Source organism: Numenius arquata, chromosome 3, assembly GCF_964106895.1.
Source record: "Numenius arquata chromosome 3, bNumArq3.hap1.1, whole genome shotgun sequence".
In the NCBI taxonomy this organism is placed as follows: domain Eukaryota; kingdom Metazoa; phylum Chordata; class Aves; order Charadriiformes; family Scolopacidae; genus Numenius; species Numenius arquata.
Genome location: NC_133578.1, coordinates 21,006,585 through 21,027,405, shown reverse-complemented (window position 1 = coordinate 21,027,405; position 20,821 = coordinate 21,006,585). Strand labels below are relative to the sequence as shown.

Genomic DNA, 20,821 nt, shown 5'->3' with positions numbered 1-20,821 from the left:
AACTACTTATTACTTTGGTACAGTACACATACATGTCCAATCACTATAAAAGCCCCCCAAAAATCTTTATTTTTGGAAGACTAAAGTGAAAACAAATGCTTTTAAACCAATACTGTCATAAACCAATCCTGTACCGATGAATCATACTAATAATATAATCCAAATCTTCAAAATTTTTCTTTCACATCATCACATTATGTTGGCAGCAGACAAATATGAGTACTATAATAAGTAAAAGTAGTTTGATCATGGCATTCTATGACTCTTCTAATGTTATCACTATGTGGAGTATAACATCAGTAAAATGGCTGCATTGATAAGTAGCTAATTTTAAAAAGGGAATGATGTAAGCAGATTTAGAATACAGACTATAGGGAATTAATATTAGACAGAGAGATGGACCATGGTAACATTAAAGATACATCTTTGCTGACACTTAAAACTTAAGTTAGAGGCATTATTCCTTTAAAACATGTTTGAAAAGCTCAAAATTCTATACATTTTTTTGTAAAGGAAATGTAAACAATGTAAGTATGTGAATACAGAAAGTACCATAAAACTTTAATGGAATTTTACACTACAGACAATATTAACTATGTTCTTCAAACAAAAAGAAGATTAATTCCTTTCTCTCCCAATCTGATTTTATCAAATCACACTGACAATATATCATGCTGTGATTTTGACATAGGCTTAACTTTGATTTTTGTGTACCATGGTACACTATAGCCCACATTTTAGAGGAAGACCAAACAAATGAACACATTTATTGTAGGGTATGCTATGCATATAATTTCAGTGATATCTGCACATCCATATCCTTTATGTTTCTTTGCAAATCCCAGCTTACATATTCATGTCTCATGTTTGTGCATGAGCTTTAGCATCTGAGGCTAGGTCCAATGTACAAAAACATGGATGCACACTTTTCTGCAGATAATTATTAGCAAATTTCCCATTACAACATATTCAAATTATAGATAATGCAGGGCAGTTTGGTCATTGTGGAATACTGCCTCTGAAATGGAGAAACTGTAAAGTATGGGATAAATACTATAGTCCTCAAGTAAGGACTACAGCATTTAAACATCAGTGGAGGTCAATCAGTTGGAGAAAAGGCCAGAAATATCATAAACACAAGATACATTTCAAAGAAATTTATATATGGTGTTAAAAATTAATGTTTATCAATACAATATCAATACAAATAATTTTTAAACTGAGAAGTGACTGTATTATGTAGAGTTTTCTTAAAATGTTGCTTGCATCATTCCAATCTGGACAGCATTTCTAGCAGAATGCTGTAGTAGTAGCAGAGCAAACAAAAATTATGAACTGGTTAAACCGTAAGTTTGAAAGACCTACTGTCCATTCTTTTACAGGAAAATGAAGAGTTCAGTAACTCAGATATTACGCAGTTAGTTTAATCAACATATGTTAATTTTAAGAAGGGGTAATGAATTCCTATTACTGAAATTGCGTAAGACTAACAGTTAACTCAAGATGGAAGATTAGAGATATCCACTATATGGATGGATCAAAAAGATCAGGTAGAAAAGGTAGAAAATGATCAGTGGAACAGTCAATTATCAGGAACATCAGAAAGCCATCTTTATTTATGCGGGCCAGTACGTATGGTGAATTGTATCTTACAAGTCTCTTCTCACTGAAAATCTGGTATGCTTCTTTTAAAGAGCTGTAATAATAATCACAGGAGTTAAGCTAAACAGAAAAATCCTAAATTGAATCAATAGCAGCTGATACTTGAAACACAACAATTAAATGCCTTATATGCACTGAGAATTCAGTTACTCTTCTGTTCTTGATGTAACAGAGTATTTCCTTAGCATGCTGTTCTATTATTACATGAATTTAGGCCCAACCTGATCAGTATATGAAGAAGCACATTATAAAAGTTATTCAGTAAATTCAATCTGTAATAATTCAGTATCATTTGGGAAGAAAATTATAAAGAGAAGTCCCTGCCCAAGGCAGGGGGGTTGGAACTCGATGATCTTTAAGGTCCCTTCCAACTCTAACCATTCTATGATTCTAAGAAAAAAATAAAAATTTTCAGCAAAAATAATTTTTGTTTATTTGTTATTTTTAATATTGAATTTATTGTATGGCACTGTATACAATATTTATAAAATTCAGTATGCATTACAAAGAGCTAGGAAGGTTTTATGATACAACTTCTTGAGATTTTACCAAATCAATTAAGTTCAATATGCTAGGAAAACTTTTCAGTAACAATCATGTATTTCCATAAGAAACTTCTGCTCTGATATAAAGCAACTGACCCAGGGATATTGTACTGATTTTTATGTATTCAACACAAAATCACCTGGGAATGGACCATGTTATTGCTGATTATGTTTTGTCCATATGCTTTACTAGATAGGAGGACTCTTCTGCCACTTACTGTGACTTGCCAGTGTTCACACATATAGAATCCTGCTAGACTACCTCTAATTGCAAACCCTGGTATGTTAGGTATGTAGTATATGTCCCAGTTCTTTACCTCAACATATCTCAAATTTACCGTTGTACCTGATAAATTCTTCTCTGCTCACCAGCATTACAAAACCTGGATTTAGGCAATGCTATATACTTAACATGTATATAGCATTTTTAAAAAATGAACCTGTAGAACCAAGATAATCATCAAACCCAAAAGTTACTTGATAAAATAGCAAGTCCTTTTTAAGCCTTTTTTATACCATGGCTCTAGGTTTCAGAAGTATTCAGTCACCCAGATTATGAGATTTAACAGAGTCAAGTATTAGACACTCTTCAAGAGTTATGATGATAGATTTTTTCTGAATAGTATGCTAAGGAAATTATTCTCAGAGAAATCTACTTTTCAAAACCTCAAAATGTACATACTCCATCTCCTTTTCACAGAAGACAGTAAGGAGACAAAAGTACTTACATGGCTCTAAAGTAGCAATATATTGATCATCATAGAGATATATATATCTTTTACATCACATCTACCAACAGCCTTGCCAGTCATGCTTTAGTCAGCAATTCAGTACAGTATGAGATACAGATTTTAGTTTAGCTTTCAAGATAGAAACTGAAAGTGGAAAGCAGCTTGCCTATCAGAGCAGCATTGCAAAAAGCAGCAGCCAAGATTAGGTCAGGAAGTTTTTTGATATATTTACTTTCTGAACCTCAACAACATCTCATAGATTCATACAATTCTGCTTCACTTACAGCCAGGCCACTTTGAGCTTCTAACATTTCTTTCTTTCTTTGTTTTCAAGATGATTATCTGACAGTAGCTGTACAGCTCTTAGTTTGACTTTTTTAACAAAGCCTGAAATTTCATGATTGGCCAAGATGCCACTAATAGCTGTTGAAATCATAATTTAAGGGACTAAAGGAGCAAAGAGCAGAACAGACATAAGCAGGAAGATGGTGCCAAGAGAAACCACCATTTTGGTTTTGCTTTTAATTTCCTTTCCTCACAAATACCTGTGAAAATATTAAATAATGAAAATTATATTGTTTTATTTTTTCAGTGCTGTGTGGATGTCAGTATGAAAATGAGATGTGCTGTGATTTAAATGACAATATTATATCCAAACTTATCTAGTCTTTTTCAGTACGGCTCTATCACCTATAAAACTGACCAAGTGGTAAATATCATTGTAGTTCCACTGGTATAATTAAGTGGAATTTGGATGGCACTCTTTCTAGTGCTTATACAGTCAGGCATAATAACTCTATCAGTTCAAAAAACCAAAACATTGTAAATCAAAGGAAAACAATTCTGTGATGATTATTGTTTGAAAATACCGTAAAAAAACAGAATTCCTAAATTATAGTCCACTCTGTACTTTATTGCTATTCATAATTCTTTTGAGCTACTTATTTATGAGCATTTCATAAATGAAAATATTTGCAAGAATGTTGGATGAAAACAAAAGCATCGTAAGTAGCAGTAGAAATATTTGCAAAAGCACTCCCACTAGAAGGTATTTAAAAAGGCTCTTTAATTCACAAAAATAATAGTGAAAGGATATTTCTGAAACAGAGCAGAGAACTGCTCTCTGTAAAGATTAATTAAGCAAACTCCAATTAACTCTAATATTAAAAACTTAATATCATCACTATGAATCACAATATGCCAATATGATGTGACCAATTCACAAACAATCCAAAGCCTAAATTCTTCAGAGTATCAAAGTATTTTGAATAATTAATATTTTAAAATCAAAATATGACTTATCAGATAAATTATTCCTTGCAAAATATAAGACAAAAAGCTACGCAATAAGTATATTTTAACTCCACTGATATTCCAGACTGAAAGCAGCATTGTACAACTATGGTGTTGTAAACATTATGGCAATGTTTAATTGGTGAGATGTAAATCATACGGAAGCTGGGGACCTTTTGGTCCAAAATTAAAGAGCTATGGTAAGACTACATTGGGCCAGATCTTGCTATCAGTTTTCTCTTTGCACCTCTACACTTTTAAGTGTGGGCGTAAGTAAGAGCAGAACTGATCTCTGAATGTTTGACCAGCCAAAAACCAGTTTTGTATGAGCTTTTTTAACCAGATGATGGTCACATGCTTTGACTGTGGAAATTAAATGAATTTCATGCTTAATGGTGCTTCAAGCACTGCATATTCATCTCCAAAATAACTAAATGCTTATACAAGTATTGAAGAAAAGCATTTCTAAGAAAAAAATTGTGAAAAATAAAAACATGACTATTATGAATTTGCAAGTTACCTTCATTATAAGCTAAAATACAATAGTATGAAAGTTTTCCAAAATAGCTAAGCAGCTTTTCATTATCAACACAATTTACAGATGGACTTATATAAGCTTCTGACATGTTACATATCCTGTCTGCCTTCAAAAGGAAAGAAAACCCTTCAAAAATAGAATCCTGAAAACTTTACCATCAAGGTTGGGAAAGGTACGTAGCATGCACTGCAAAATACTATTAAAATGTCATGGAAAGTATAGCATCTGAACCACAGAAATATTGGGGCTGCCGATCTTGCCTGACCATGCTGTGATATGAGTCCCATGACTCAGCAGAGAGCAGCTGTGCATGTTTTGTACTTTATTGCAATGAATGGGACAGGATCATAGCTGAAGAGCATGCAGACCAGTCAATATCTGTTAAAAAGTGATTATATAGGATATACACATAGATGTATAACTTGCTTAGGTAACCTGTGTAAAATTGGTGACACGATGCTCTGCCTCGCTAAAAGGCACCAGAGCTGCCCGCTTGACTGATCCAGCTTGGTTCTACTCCTGTGAGAAGTAAGAATGGTAGGAAATGACATTCAGGACACAGCACCTCTGCTTTTTTGCGCTGAATACTGCTTAAAGTAAAATACACATTATTAAGGTGTCTGTAACAGCATTAGGAGATCCCATATTTTTCAAGGCATTTAAAAATATCTTGTAACTTTGTATATCTTGGTGTAATTACTACCCTACAAGTTACACTTAGCATAGAAATCTAATCACTACACAGCTATACATGCACTAAAATATCTTCTATATAAACCATTCCTTGTAGTACTTAAGGATCTAAAAAGGAAAAATTATTTTTATAGCTTCTACGCTGGATAGCAGTAATGCAGCTCATGTCCACAGACCTTTACATATAGGACAACAGACACATTGGCTCCATATTTGTTAATGGCCCTAGGCCCTACTTCCATGGTAAAGTTTTATTTAAGATTTGTTCTCCAATTCCCTTATTACACTGTATTTCTCCGCTACCATTCTTATGGACACAATGTTCTCACAATTAATTCTGGTTTAAGTTCAGGCAATTTTCTATAAAATTCCTTGTAAATTCAAATCTACTGGCATGTACAATATTGTATATATTTTTTCTAGAAAGGCATAATCCAGTTAACATTTCCGTCAAAATACTGGACAAGATGGATGTTATAAAAAAGAATTTACCAAATATTAATATACTTAATTAAAACTTGCTAATAAATGATAATTACTTGGCAGAAATTCAACTTATTGCCCTATACCACAGTGAATATGTATTTGCATGGGTATACATAGAGAAAAGCAAAAGCACACAGAACAGACACTCATTAGCACCTGGCTACCTTGTGCAGGGTGTTCTCACAGTACATGGATGCCTAAAGTGCCTTTCATTTGGGATACTGCTAATGGAATGTGGTTTGGTGGCAGTTCCTAACTTCAAGTCTTTTAATTTGTTGTATAAGCAATGAAGTGACTGGCAGATCAACACTCGGCAACAGCAGAATCATATAAATGGGAAAACATGAGAGGGCAGAAATGCAAGGCACGTTATGGCATGATAAAAAGATGAAGCCTTGAACAAAAAGCCATTTGTAGTCACGTTTTTAATTTTAAAAATGCCTTCTTTTGCTATAGATTACTTTCATTACAAGAGTGTTGGTCCTGTGCTAATAAGCCATCACTCCTCTTATATCAAAAACCATGGTGGATAAGAATTATCTCGTGAAGAGTAGGAACTAGGACTAAGATTAAAAATACAATTTTGGGATTAAAACCTATTTGAAATTTAGGCAATTAAATAAGAAATATGCTCACAATGTCTTTGCTTAACTGCTATGTCTCTCTTGAAGGTGCCTGAAATTTGTAAACATTTCCCTTCAATTTTTCATCTTCAACTTCTGCAAGAGTAAGAAATTTTGGTCCTCAATATACTCAAGAGTTTCAGGCTTGACCAGTCAAAACTGCTTGGTACTAGCTCATTCCTGACTGAATATGCATTTCTTTCTTTCAGTTTGCAGTTCCTGAAGCATAATTACCACACACATTTACAGGATTAAGTGCCTCCAAGAATGCAATGAGGACTCTGTTTTCTTTTAAATATTGTATCTGGAGGAGAAAGCCTTTCTTTTATGGTGGAACCTTAATGACTGGAGCTCATCTCAAATGTGGGATAATATGCTTTAAAATTTTCCCTATAGGAATTCAAACCAACATTTTTGTCACCTTGTAGAATAACCCAGTTGGCGTATTTCTATTGGGAAAAGAAAAGATTTGGCTAATGAAGACAGTCAGCAGTCATACCATCCTGCTACACAATGAAGAAATAGATGCATCATTGTCACTGTGGTCATACTCGGTCCTGCTAACCACCAGCCTACAGGTTTGAATAAGGTACATCCCCCATCTCTTCTACTGACATAATGCTCTTGTGCAGTAAATAGTTAAAGACTGAGCAAGCTACAAAAGGAAGCAAAAAAGAGAATGTTGTTAATCAAGGGAATTCATATGGGAAAATCAGGTTTTGGTCTCTATTTCAAGCCAGTTTCTCCATTTTAGCCACTGACTATTGACTGTTAAAAAAATAGATTTTTTTAGCAGAGAAAGATTTTGTTCTCAAAACAGATGCCTTAATTATTAGGCACTAACAAGTCTTGTTCCTCCTTGCTACCACTGTTCAGTGAATCACAAATTATTTTCTGCACAATTGTAGCTTCAGCATAAGAAATGGAGGATACTCCACTAGTACAGAAGAGTCCTGTGATTACATTTTTAAAAACAGACTTCAGCAGCTAATTATTCTACTAATCACCAATGAAAATATTTAAATTACTTCATTCTCAGTCATTTTAATGACATATAGTATTTAAAATAGAAGAATCCAATTACACTTCCAAATTACTTTTTGCAGAGAAGATGCCAATTAAAAATTATCAAAGCTATAATCTATTTTGGTAAAACTTAGTATGTACATAACTTCAGAACTTTTAAAAAAGAACAAGCACAGGAGAAGTATATGGGACAATTTAAAACATGGTTTACTTCTACCATGAGTAGTAGTGGTAGTATCAGAATCAGTAACATCATCAGAATTAATCTGATATGGGTTGGAGCACAAAATAAGAAGCGTAGAGAGGAAAATTTTCCTGAGTGCATACTTTTGATCATACTGGGACTTCAGAGTCAACACCTCAGACTGTATCTGCGTCAGAAAATTTTCTTTTACTGTCATTCATACAGTAATATCATCTGAAGCATCGTTGCCAGTTACAATATATCTGCAGAATAAACAGTATCTTCTCCATTTAGAATGTTTTATGAAAAATGATAGGTTTAGGTTGACAGCACCCTTGAAACTAATAAAAACACTATACTAACTTTACAGAAAAATACAGAATGACAGATTGGTATTTGTTATTCCACCAAGACAACAATAAATATTTTGTGATGAAGAAATTGAAGTATTTGTTTTCTAGTACTGAACTTTAACTTCAGACACTTTATTACCAAACTTTCAGTACATCCCCTGGCTATCATTAGTTGCTAAGCAGGGAAAAGGCTGAAAGTGATAGATGGACTTGAACACAATTGGCAGGAAAAAAGAACAAACCCAGAAGGACAAGAAACTATGTGATTTACTAAAAGACAGAAAAATAACCTGTGCCATTACTGTCATATGCAATCATTATAGGCGGTCTCACTGATAGATGGAATTTTAGGAGTAGTTTTTGCTGCAGATTAGCAGTAGAATTTGCTGCTCCTTTGGTAGCAGTAAATTTTGAAACAGTTAACAATGGGACAATAGAACAATGGAACAGCAGAACAATGCAAGGACAGAACAATGCACTTGCCCTATGCAGTGTATAGGTGCTTGAAGAAGATTCCTTTTCTCATCTTATGTACAAAGATAGAATAGAATCAACCAAAATCCTACATTTAGACCAAGAAATTTTCATATAATCACCCTCTTTGTTACACAGAACAATTAAAGGTTAAACTACAACAACTGCTTTGTTCTACACTCAAGTTACGGTTTTGAAGAGTAAGATAAATATTAATAGACACAATCTGAAAAAAAACCCCTTGAAATAACAATAGACATTTCTGATAAGAAATAAGAAAATATGACTGTGTCATGCAGTCTGTACAAAAAAACGATCTTGGCAACAGAATTACTAGAATCTTATCCATATTTATACCCTCAGATTCAAGCACAAGAAAATCACTTATGTAAACCTTTATGTTTGTTTATATCTACAATGTTGCATGCAGTACTGTTCAAAAATACCCATGCCAATGCCAAGGGAACTAGCATCGATACTAAGTATAGCATAGACTTACGCCACTTGAGGTGGTGTGCCTCCACCATGTACAATTGACAGGACAGAGTACTGGGTTAACACGAAAATGATGGCTTCAGCATCCACTGCAACTCACTAAATGCTAGCTTGGCTTTGTCCGTTTGGCACCTCATTGTGCCAGAAAAAGGTATATTTTATTACAGTCACAGTAGGTAACAGACTCAAATATGTTAAAGCTTTGAAAATGACAATGGATAGCCATATGAAAGGATCTTATACTGAGATATAAAGCTTCATAACTCTTTTACCATAAGGCCATTATTTCACTTCTTCAGTGATTCTGTTACTATCGGATGGGTTATTAGTGATTTATACGAAGTTGTTTAGTGATGCTGGTCCAGTATTCAAAGGTACTTATGAAGTATCTAGACATATTTTGACAATATCAAAAAGGTTAAAAGCATAAGAATGAACTGTTAATTTGACAGGAGGCACTCCAGAAAGCAGACAAGAGACTAAATAAACTGCACTGATGAAATAAGCATGGAGAAACTTGCATAACCCACACACATTTTGCAAGACACTTGGTATCCAGAGCTATTCAATTGGTTTATTTTCTTGCTATTGATTTAACTAAATAAAATAGAGAAAAGGATTAAATTTCTTAAAAATTGTCTTACGCATCTTGATTATTACTGTAAATGCAATACTGTACTACCATCTCATTAAGAACCCGCAACCTTACATCAATTTGCCTTAAATACCATTACAAGTTTCTATATGCTGTTATATAGGAATTAAATAGACATTTGAATTCAACACTAGTAACCTTAGGAAATAAAGAAAAGCATCAGAACATTTCAGATATAGAAATGGTCCTACCTCTTTGCTTTCTTCCAGGTCTGATTCGCTGCTGAACTCCTCTGTATTTAAGTTTTCAAAATCTGATTCCCCAACAGCAATGGGCACTGTCACAGTGAGACTTGGGTTGTTTATGAATGACATGTAATCACTTTCATCAACAACATATTTTTCCACGCTGCTGCCTATACCACTGGTAGTTCCATTCCCTTCTTTAAGATAGGCAAGGTTTTTACCTATTTCTACTATTGTGTGGTTGGAAATACAGCTGTCTTTTTTGTTGTTTAAGTCTTCAAGAGGTTTGATTTCATCTAAAACTTTCTGCTTTCTAACAAAGGCTTTTTGGATGAATTCACGCACTTTCCTCTTCACATAATCTATGCCTTTCTGAATCCTTGCCACTGCAATCTGTAGATTGTTCATTTCATTATCATCATCTGTAGCAGCAAGGTTGTCTGAACTAAATGAGCTCAGCAGCAAGGCCAAAAAGAGGTTGAGTACCTAAAAGACAGTAAGGAGAAAATATGCTGGATCTCTTATTTTTTAGCCATAAAAGTAATTCCATTATGGGTTGTTCAATGACATAACTTTTATTTCACAGATAACACTTTATTTCAACCCACCTTCCTGCTATTCTTTCCAGTCTGTAATACCTGTCCCCCATAGTTTATTATAACTTGCCAAAAACATTTTTAGCTTGTTTAACTTGACTAATATAGGTGAAAATCTGAGCTGTTCCTTGACTTTCTCTTCCACACTGTGCAGGTCTGTTCCTCAAAATGAAGAATGACATAAGGAGGCAGGATACACCTTGATGTAGTAACCTATGCAAGCTACATCCGCTCTAGTGTTCCCAGGCAAGGAAAACGCAGGCAGACTCCAGTCCTCTACAGTTCAACAGACCATAGTTTCAGTGTATCTAATTCAGAATATAATAACTTATATATTCACCAAGAATATATCAGTCTAGTTTTGTTTTGGGCAGGAAAACTAGCTAAGCGATAAAGAGTCCACAGATGCGATACAACTCAATTTTAGGAAACTATTTCAGACTTTCTTGCATGACATTTTAAAAACATACAAGAGAAGTCTGGAGTACACGTAATTATGACGGACTATGTGCAAAACTGATTAAAAATCATATTTCAATTATATTTGTCAATTCTTCCTGTTCAAACTTGAAGAATATTTTAGAAGGTATACCACAGGAGTCTCACATTAGTCTGGTTAAACTTGGTACTTATTCCTGTGGCTAAGCATATTTATAAAATTTGTGGATGATACAAAAAAGAGAAGGGATTCTAGCACTCAACAAGAAAGTTAGGCATAACCATGGTAAATTGGTGAAATGATTCAAAATCAATATGGCATTTAATTGTGAAGCAGTAGTGTGGAAATGTTGGTTACGAAAAATGAAAAGTACACACACAGAAGGTGTGAAAACTGGCAAGGTGGAAGCACTGCAGAAAAGGGCATATAGGCTGCATCAGGAAAGCAATACTGGTACAGAAATTTCATGTGTCATTTCGGTATGTATATCAAGGAATGTTGTATGTAAGACATGGAAGTATAATTATTCCACATTTTTGGGTACTTGTGTCTCTATCCAAAATGCTGCTTGGGAGGAATTCAGAGGACAGTAGCAAAAGGGCTAAGTAGTTTAGAAATCATCACCTATGAGAAAAAAACCTGAACAGGTAGGCTTATTTTGTTTCAGAAAGAAAAGACTGAAAGTGGAAACAGAAAGCCTTTATGTGATACAATGTTGGCATGAAGATCAACTGTTTTCCATCACTATTGAAGCCAGTCACTTTAATTGGCTGTAAAAGGTGATTTAAGCTAGATGGTTTTTTAGAAGGCATTTATCTTACTCACATTTATCTTATAAACTTAATGAAGATTTAGAAGGTAGACAAACATTTTTCATAAACAATCAAGGTATATTTGAACATGACTTAGAGAAAGGCCAAAGGAATTACGTGATCTCCTAAAGTCCTTCACCAGTCTTCATCACTGATTTCTAAATTATAAAAAACATGAAAGATGTTCTAATAGTTTTTAAAATCCCTACTGATTACGTACCACTAGATTTCCAATCACCATGACCATCATGAAGACCGTAAGGCACATAGTTTGGCCAGCAACCTCCATGCAGTCCCACATTGTTTCTATCCATTCTCCACACAGCACTCGAAATACAATCAGGAAAGAGTGGAAGAAATCATGCATGTGCCAGCGTGGAAGTTCACAGTCACTGGAGATCTTGCAGACACATTCCTTGTAGCTTTTCCCAAACAGCTGCATCCCAACTACAGCGAAAATGAACACAATAATGGCCAGCACCAGGGTCAGATTTCCCAGAGCCCCCACTGAGTTGCCAATAATCTTAATCAGCATATTTAGAGTTGGCCAAGACTTTGCCAGTTTGAAAACTCGAAGCTGCAAAACAGAAGAGTAATATATAGTTATTCATGTCACTAATTGTAATGAAATTATTGCTATACATATTTCAGTTATCCTGTGTCTAAATCATGTCTAATGTAACCTTTGGAAACTTTAATTACAAAATTTGTATTTCCAGTTCTTTGTACAATACTAGACTGCAATCTGCAGTCTTACATCCTGATTCATGTCATAAGAATTCAATAATACTGTCCCTATGCTCATTTCAATTACATTGCAATTATCACAAAGTCTCCAATTCAGACTTTGCCTCTTTTGGCGACGTTAGATACCTATAAACTTGTTGGAAAAGTTGGACAAAACAATCTTTCTCCTTTAGTTAACTCTAAGGGAATATTACTAAAAATAAACCAGCACTTATGAAATGTGATCTGTTTGACAGGACTGTAAGTGTATAGACACTTACAGATCTCATTCATCTTAACTGGCAGAAAGATGGAAGAAATAGTTTTCTTAGAAAGAGAAACAAGCTAGAGTTATTAATGACAGGCATACAAGTTACTCACAACTATCTTTAATGATATCTTTTCGGTTATTTAAAATAACTGTAATTTGTCTTACAAAGTTTGTCACACAACAGTGAGAAAGACAGTCAAAGGAAGGTGTTATATTAAAATACAACTTAAAACAGACAAAAATGAAATTATTTGGAAAGATACGGCAAGTGTTTAGATGGTTGAAAGAGGAGAATACTAAAAGGAATCTAAATCTAAATATAATTTCATGGGATGAGACATAAATAAAATATATAGATGTGAAGTTAAAAACATAATTCTATTACTGAGGGAGAAGTCAATCCAGACATATATTAGACTTCAGGCAGAATGCAATTTAATGCTATACAGAGAACAAACAAACGGATTAATTTAACCCCCTTCTTTTCAAAGGGGGTTTGTTTAATTTTTAATTTGTATTTTGCTTTATTTAAGGCAAAAGTTGAGTTTGATGACTAGGAATTTTAGCTTCATGTCTCTTATTGTGTAGGTCTTTTCAGAAGAGGATTTGCAGCAAGGCCAAGGTTTTTCAAGTTCCTATTCATGACAGGGATACCTAATAACAGACAGAGATACTGTAGTGACTTCTGAACAGAAAAGCTGTTCAACAGTGGATGGACCCTTGCAGAGAAGGCAGCTGGTAGTGACGAAAAATCCCTATCCAAAGAAAAATCTTAACACCACTCCTCTAAAACTAAGCATGTAAGTAAACTGGCAATGGAAGTCTATCAGCTAAAACTGTCAATAAACTTTTATTTACTAATCCATTATTTACTAAGTGATTTACTGATCTTCAGTCACAGATAATGAGAGCCTGCGGCTCTTGCAATTTTTATTCCTTCATCTTGGGAGAAAAACACTCTAAGAGATACTGCCATTTTAAAAAGTTAAAGAATACTCACTGCAAGAACAGAGTTGATGTTGACAATGTCTTGAAGAAGAAATAGACATTACCAAGATAATACGTAAAACAAATGACATAATAGATACATGCCATCTAGTGGGCATGTAATTTAGTATTTTGTAAGTTCTTATGAAAAGTTCTGTCTTAGCCAAATATATAATATACAAATGAAAAATGCATAACATGTATGCACAACTACAAAAATATAACATAGAAACATATTTTATTTAGTATATTTACCAATCGGAATGATCGAAGGACAGATAATCCCTCTACATTTGCAAGGCCAAGCTCCATTAAACTAAGACTCACAATAAAACCATCAAAAATATTCCAGCCCTCTTGGAAATAATAATAAGGATCCATGGCAATTATCTTGAGAAACATTTCTGCTGTGAAAATTCCAGTAAACACCTGCAAGGAAAATATAATTTCTTACTCCAGTTTAATGAGAAAATATTAAAAAAAAATAAAAATAACAGTATCAACTTTTGTAAGTTATATCTTCAGCAAGAAATCCATTATAATTCTGAACAGCTTCTCTGTATTGCCATACATTGGGATTAGGAATTAAATTCAGATTTGAAGTTTACATATACCTTGCAATGTTTGGTTTCCAAAGAAAATGAGGTAAATGGGAAAAATATGGATTTTATCTAGCCTGCTAATATGCATGTATAAATACCAGGACACAGAATCTCTTCTGATTTTAATGCTCTGCTTTTCCTCCTTAGATCTCATCTTTGCCCCTGGGACATCTTTTTGCCTCTAGGCAAAAAGATAAGTTTATGAGATGGACAATTATTTTATTAAGAAAAAAAATTATACTGAAACATGAGCAGAACTGTTGTTCTTCAGGATGACTGGTGGAAGGCACTGTCATGCCATTTAACCTTTTCCTGCGGAACTGCAGTATATCTGCCATCCTTACTGGATCTTTCCCCTCTACAATTCCCTGAACACCCAGGACTTCAGGAGGTGCTACTTAGGACCGGAACAGGTGTGGGAGTGGAACTGAATGTTCTTATGATTTGTAAGTGGCCACTCAAGAAAAAATATTAGATAAATTCCTTTAACCAGCTTCAATGACAAAAGCTGAAGGTTTTAAAAATCAAAATGCATATTGACTCAATAAATCTTACTATCTTTTGTTCCATAAAGCAAGTAGTGAAATCCACAAATGTCAGCAAAGAGGGATTCAGTAAAACTTAAATTTAAATTCAACCATTCCAAGCCTATAAATATGTAGTCAACATTTGCTTTTAAACATGGGTCACAGAAGAATTATTTTTTAAAAATGCATTTGACATACATCATGAAAGACTTACAAGGTTTCCTACTGAAAGCACACCGCTAAACTGTTCTGTCATCGGATAGTGCTCCATGGCCATGAACAGGGTGTTCAGAACAATGCAGATAGTAATGGCCAGATCAACAAATGGATCCATCACAATCAAATTTACAATATGTTTGACTTTCAGCCAGGGAGTACAGCAATCCCAAATCAAGCAAGTGTTAGCGAATTTATACCAGCATGGTGGGCATTTCTGTCTGGATTCTTCCAGTTCTAGAGAGAGAAATGAAAATAACATTTTAAACATCTTTGCCTATTACAGCATCACCTGGGTATTTTCTTGAAGCCTAAATGCTGCTTTCCAAGGTAGTGTTGATAAACTGTTGATATTGTAGACCTTTTGAAACCAAGGTTACTGTCAGTCAAAATAAGTTGCAATTAAAAATAATCTGTCCCACTGTTTTAAATTTTATGTAAAAAGAATACTAAATATTCAATAGATAAAATAACCATTCACAAGCAAATGCTACATAGGATGCAAAATAGAAGTTTGTCTTAGAAATCTGGCATACAGGATGGGCAATGAGTGGATTGATAGCAGCCCTTCAGAGAAAGACTTGAGGGTACTGGTGGATGAAAAAGTGGACATGAGCTGGCAATGTGCGCTCACAGCTCAAGAAGCCTATCTCATCCTATGCTGCATCAAAAGAAGTGTAGCCGGCAGGTCAAGAGAGGAGATTCTGCCCCTCTGCTCTGCTCTCGTGAGACTCCACCTGGAGTACTGTGTCCAGCTCTGGGGTCCCCAGCATAAGAAGGACATGGACCTGTTGGAGTGGGTCCAGAGGAGGGCCACAAAGATGATCAGAGGGCTGGAGCACCTCCCATATGAGGACAGGCTGAGAGAGTTGGGGTCATTTTACCCTGGAGAAGAGAAGGCTCTGGGGAGACCTTATGGCAGCCTTCCAGTATTTAAAGGGGGCCTACAGGAGAGATGGGGAGAGATTCTTTATCAGGGAGTGTAGCGATAGGATGAGGGGTAATGGTTTTAAACTGAAAGAGGGCAGATTTAGCTTAGATTAGAAATTTTTTACTGTGAGGGTGGTGAGACACTGGAACACGTTGCCCAGAGAAGCTCTGGATGCCCCCTCCCTGGAAATGTTCAAGGCAAGGTTGCTTTAAGCAACCTGGTCTAGTGGAAGGTGTCCCTGCCCATGGCAGAGGCGTTGGAACTAGCTGATCATTAAGGTTCCTTCCAACCCAAACCATTCTATGATTCTGTACATAGAAGGAGTAAAATATTTAAAATTTTCTTCATTAAAGATAAACATTTAGAACAAACCCTAAGTCACACAACTATTTAGACAGTATACAAACAGTCTATTAGACAGTATTCCACATGTGCAAAACTGCTCATTATTACTTTCCTATTTGCTATTTTGGGCATAGTCATTTAATCATCAAAGTAATGTTTTTCCTTTTCTTACAAGTAGTTGCTTAATTCCATGATTCAGATTCATTGTATTTAGCCTTAAAGAAAGAACAATGTGATCCTTCCTTTGTGAAACAGCATGTCTGGTGAATCGCTAGAAGGAGCTTGTTCTACTGCAAGAAGCACAGCCATTTCAGGAATTTAAAAATAGCTTTTACCCCAAAACATAACTTTTCTAGAGAAACACTGCACTGATCAACTGCTCTCTGCTTCCACCTCAAACCTATTAGAATATTGAAAGCTTGACTGCTTTTCCAAATACATCAGTCCATCTTTAAAAAAAAATACTACCTCTGTATACAAATATCATTTTGCCTGTAACCTTTAGGCTGAAATAGCTGCCTTAAAACACCACTGCTACTTGATGTATCATACATTTAATAGCACTTTATGGCATTGTCATACAAAAATTCTGTTACATACCTTCCATTGTGTTCGTAAGCATGCTGGCTATACTCATTGCTCTTTGCCTTGCACTAGGATCTGTTAGGTAGTCCATAGGAACATGATAAGAACTAGACCGTCTCTTTCTTAAGTCAGTTTCTGTAGTAGTGCCCTGAAAATGAAACACTGATAAAATAGCCTATTGATTGTTCATTTAATAAGAATTACACTGTAAATTATTATAAAAGTATAATGGTTTAAAACACTCTGCTCTCCTGCACCATGCTCCATTTATGTCATGGTTTCGCAATAGACTAACATATGCCTAACTTTATATATAGCAAATAGTCAAATACATCAGTAGGATTGCTCTTGTGCTTAAACAATGTGGTTTTAAGTATTTTGCTGAAACAGGGCTGAGACATTAAAACAGATTTTAGACTATAAACAGTTTTTAGACTATAAAAACTTCCACAATGCTTGTCAATGAGCTCCACCATAAATATCTTTCTAATTAGGCAGTAAGGTCTTTTTCTAAACATGAAAATGCACCGCCCACACAGCTAGCAGTAAAAGCAGAAAGAGTAAGTCTTAAGATAGTCTTAAGTCTTAAGATAACTCTTAATTTAGAATATATTACCAATTTCCTAGCACACATTTACAAACAAAATAAAAGAAAAAATATTTAATAAAGCTGACATCTCAAAAAAAAAAAAAAACCCTAAAAAATAAACTATGTGACAGGAACACTACCAAAACCCATGTAAGTTGTACTATCAGTGTGATATTAAAAGTTCCATATATGGTCAACGGGAAGTTAAATACTCATTTCATATATTCCATTAAGTAGATATAATTAATTTTTTTTCATTTTGATATCCAGTCTGATATACGAATACAGAATCTTCCAGTTAAGTCTTCAGTTAGCATAATGAATCAACGGGTATAAGATTACACATAGTACATTTATTCAATGGTTTACTATGCTATTCTGATAATTCCAGTAAATTTGCATGTATTTTCAGTTTCTGCTTTAGCTTATAACTGGAATATATGAAAGGAGCACCCACAGCTTAGCCAGAAAGGGAATCATTCACAAGTGACTAAATTTGTAGAAGCAGTAGGTGATCATACAGGGAGAGGACATCATGCCTGAGCTACTGCAGACTTCCTTACATTGCTAGCAGTGGCTGCTTTATCAATCATCACCTCTGGCAGAAGCTGTCCAGTAGGTGACATCAGAGCTGGCGGCCCACCGACTAAGGAAACTACTCCATTGCAATCCACAGTGCTGTGCATCTTCCCATTTGCTGGAAGTTGAGGGACTGTCCTGGATGACCTACTGGCCTGGCTAATGTTACTGTTGCGCCGTTCACCATGTCTATGAGGAACAAAGAGAGAATCTCTTCTGCTCTCATTGTCTTCAAAAGTGCTGTGCTCATCATCAGCAAAGTCATTTTCTGATCCTACATCCTTGGCTCGACCTCTGAAGCTGAAAAGACTTGTTCTGCTATTGCGCCTTGGGGAAAACAGGGAGCCACGAATGCTCAGCAAAGACTGTAAGCAAATAAAAACAATGATTATCAGATGAAAATCCTTTTAAATTTAATTTTTTCATACAAGGGAAAAAACCACAGTGTTAATATGTCTTAAAGGGTAAGGTCATCTACAAAGAAATGAACTGGTACAGCCCCCCCAATACACTCCCTTTTGGATAGTAAACAAAGAGCACATAAGTGACAGACAAAGACTAGTTATTTTACTACTTTGGATATATGAAATCAATTGGTTTAATTAGAGTAAAAGAAACTGCTTGACAGAATTGTTTCCTCTGCCATTCTGACTGTTTTATTACCAACTGTTCATAAACTGAGTAAGCACATCTAGACACTATTTACCCCAGGTTGGCATTAGTCTGACAGGCTGAGTAAATAAAATTTTAGGCAAATTTCCCATGACTCAGTCTGCACACAGAGGTAGCTCCCAATTACTACCTTGTTTAAAAAACATACATATTTTTTCAGATATTAGTAAAGGAGGCCACAATAAGGTTTTTATTTCTTTTTTAAAGTCTTAGCTATCCTGAATATGCAAAGATATGCCTGTAATTTTATAAGAACAGTCTCACTAATCTTCATCAGTTTATTCATGTGGCCATTTCTTTAAATGGCCTGCCATGGGAGGATCTTTTCAGGATCAGAGTCAAAATAATGCTCTAAACTTGCAAAAAATTACACATGGTCTTAACTTTAATTCATATCAGTGATTCTCTTTACTTGATTGATTAGCATTAGCACCTGATTTCACCCAAGACCTCTATGAACAGCAGAGATGATACATAACAAAGCAGTGTCTTTGTTTCTCTTCTGCAATTTATCTTTATGGACCTGAGCCCCATTGTTCTAGGTACTGCAAAATGCAGAACAAAAAGGCACTCTGCAAAGAACTTATCATCTAAGTGTAACACAACAGATGGATACAAAAAGAGAGGGAATACAAGGAGGCAAAATTGATGGGTATGATAAACAGTATTCTTAGCTCACCTGAAGTCACTTCCCTGTCAAGCTTTCTGTAGGCAGCATGGTAAAAGAGAGTTTTAAAGAGGGATTTGAGGAAAGCAATGAAGTGTTCTGTGGAAACTCATGGGAACTTCTTCCAAGCATGAGGGGCAGCATACCAGAAAGAACTCAAAGAAACTAGTTTGAAAATTTAACAGGAGGTTATGGATGCTGGCATGGGTCAGTCAAAGCTGGGACTTCACTTGTTTACTGTAAGTAGACAAGGTGGGTTGGGAAGAACTTTAGGCACAGTATGTTTTATGGTTTAAAAAAAAATATCTTTAGGTACTAGCAAATTAGGTAAAAGCAATGAGATAGGTTAGTGCTCTTTGCAACAACACTCTTGATGAATACATCAGTAATTGGGACATGGAAAGAGGTCCAAGTTAAAAATGATTCACACTTGTGTGTCCAGAGTAGAGTTTTGAGTGAGAGAAAGAGAGATGGGAACTAGCAAAAGGCCTTGTGGAAATCACTTAGAAAACTGTCAAAGGTCTGATCTTCTAAAGCACAACTAAATCAGGAAAATTGAGAGGAGAAAAAATCATGAATGTTAGGAAGAATAAGTTTTCTAGAAGAATATAATGGTCAGTTACATTGAAGGCAAGTGAAATGTCAAGGAAAATGTCAAAGATGAGATATAAACCTGAGTTTTGTCTAGGAAAAGGTTATTAAAAAGTGGTGAGTGGAATTTCTGTTTAGTGGCTAGAACCCAGAGTGAAAAGGAACTAGGGTTGGAAAACCAGAGGGGAGGGGATTGCTAGACTGTCAGAGTAAACAGCTGCAAATGAACTTGGAGATGAAAAGGTAAGAGCAGCAGGTTGTATGAGGAACGCTTCATGTCATACAAGATGGATGAACTGAGTTGCAGTTGAATAAGGCTGCAGTTTGAATGAAGACACAAGCAAGAATATGCACCTAAGGGATCAGATGGGTCTTCAACATGAAGTTGAAGTCAGTGGATATAGGTGTGAAAATCTGTATAAGGAACAGAATGAATCATGAACTATCTAAATTCAGCAATGAAGTCTTACAGAGGCTATTTAGACAGTTAACAACATAAAATGGTGGCAGATCAAGGACAAGGGGGGTGGAACGGGAAGGAAGGATGCGGCACTATTAAAAATGGAAGCATGTTAGGAAGTAAGAGGAAGGAGGATTTAACTTGGTAGAAATAGGAAGCTGGAAACATTATATTCCCACCACAGTCTGGTCTAAGGAGGACAGTCCTTAATAAGAAAATATTGGACGAAGAGGTCTGAGCTTCTTTGAGAATGGGAGCTGGAGAAAGTGATACATGAAGAGAA

At 35.2% G+C, this 20,821-nt stretch overlaps 1 protein-coding gene across 6 annotated transcripts in view; it reads right to left on the bottom strand.

Moving 5' to 3' along the window:
- LOC141462796 (sodium channel protein type 2 subunit alpha) overlaps positions 1-20,821 on the bottom strand; it is a 57,909-nt gene that overhangs the window by 19,344 nt on the left and 17,744 nt on the right. For 2 of the 6 annotated variants that reach the window (XM_074144830.1, XM_074144829.1), the window contains exons 11-16: positions 18,133-18,513; positions 16,996-17,128; positions 15,118-15,356; positions 14,030-14,203; positions 12,011-12,367; positions 9,950-10,429 (exon numbers count right to left, since the gene is read on the bottom strand). In XM_074144830.1, coding sequence (XP_074000931.1) covers positions 9,950-10,429; positions 12,011-12,367; positions 14,030-14,203; positions 15,118-15,356; positions 16,996-17,128; positions 18,133-18,513 — 1,764 coding nt within the window. The remainder of the gene's footprint in view (positions 1-9,949; positions 10,430-12,010; positions 12,368-14,029; positions 14,204-15,117; positions 15,357-16,995; positions 17,129-18,132; positions 18,514-20,821) is intronic. The other 4 variants (XM_074144832.1, XM_074144831.1, XM_074144834.1 and 1 more) reach the window with 2 other exon arrangements.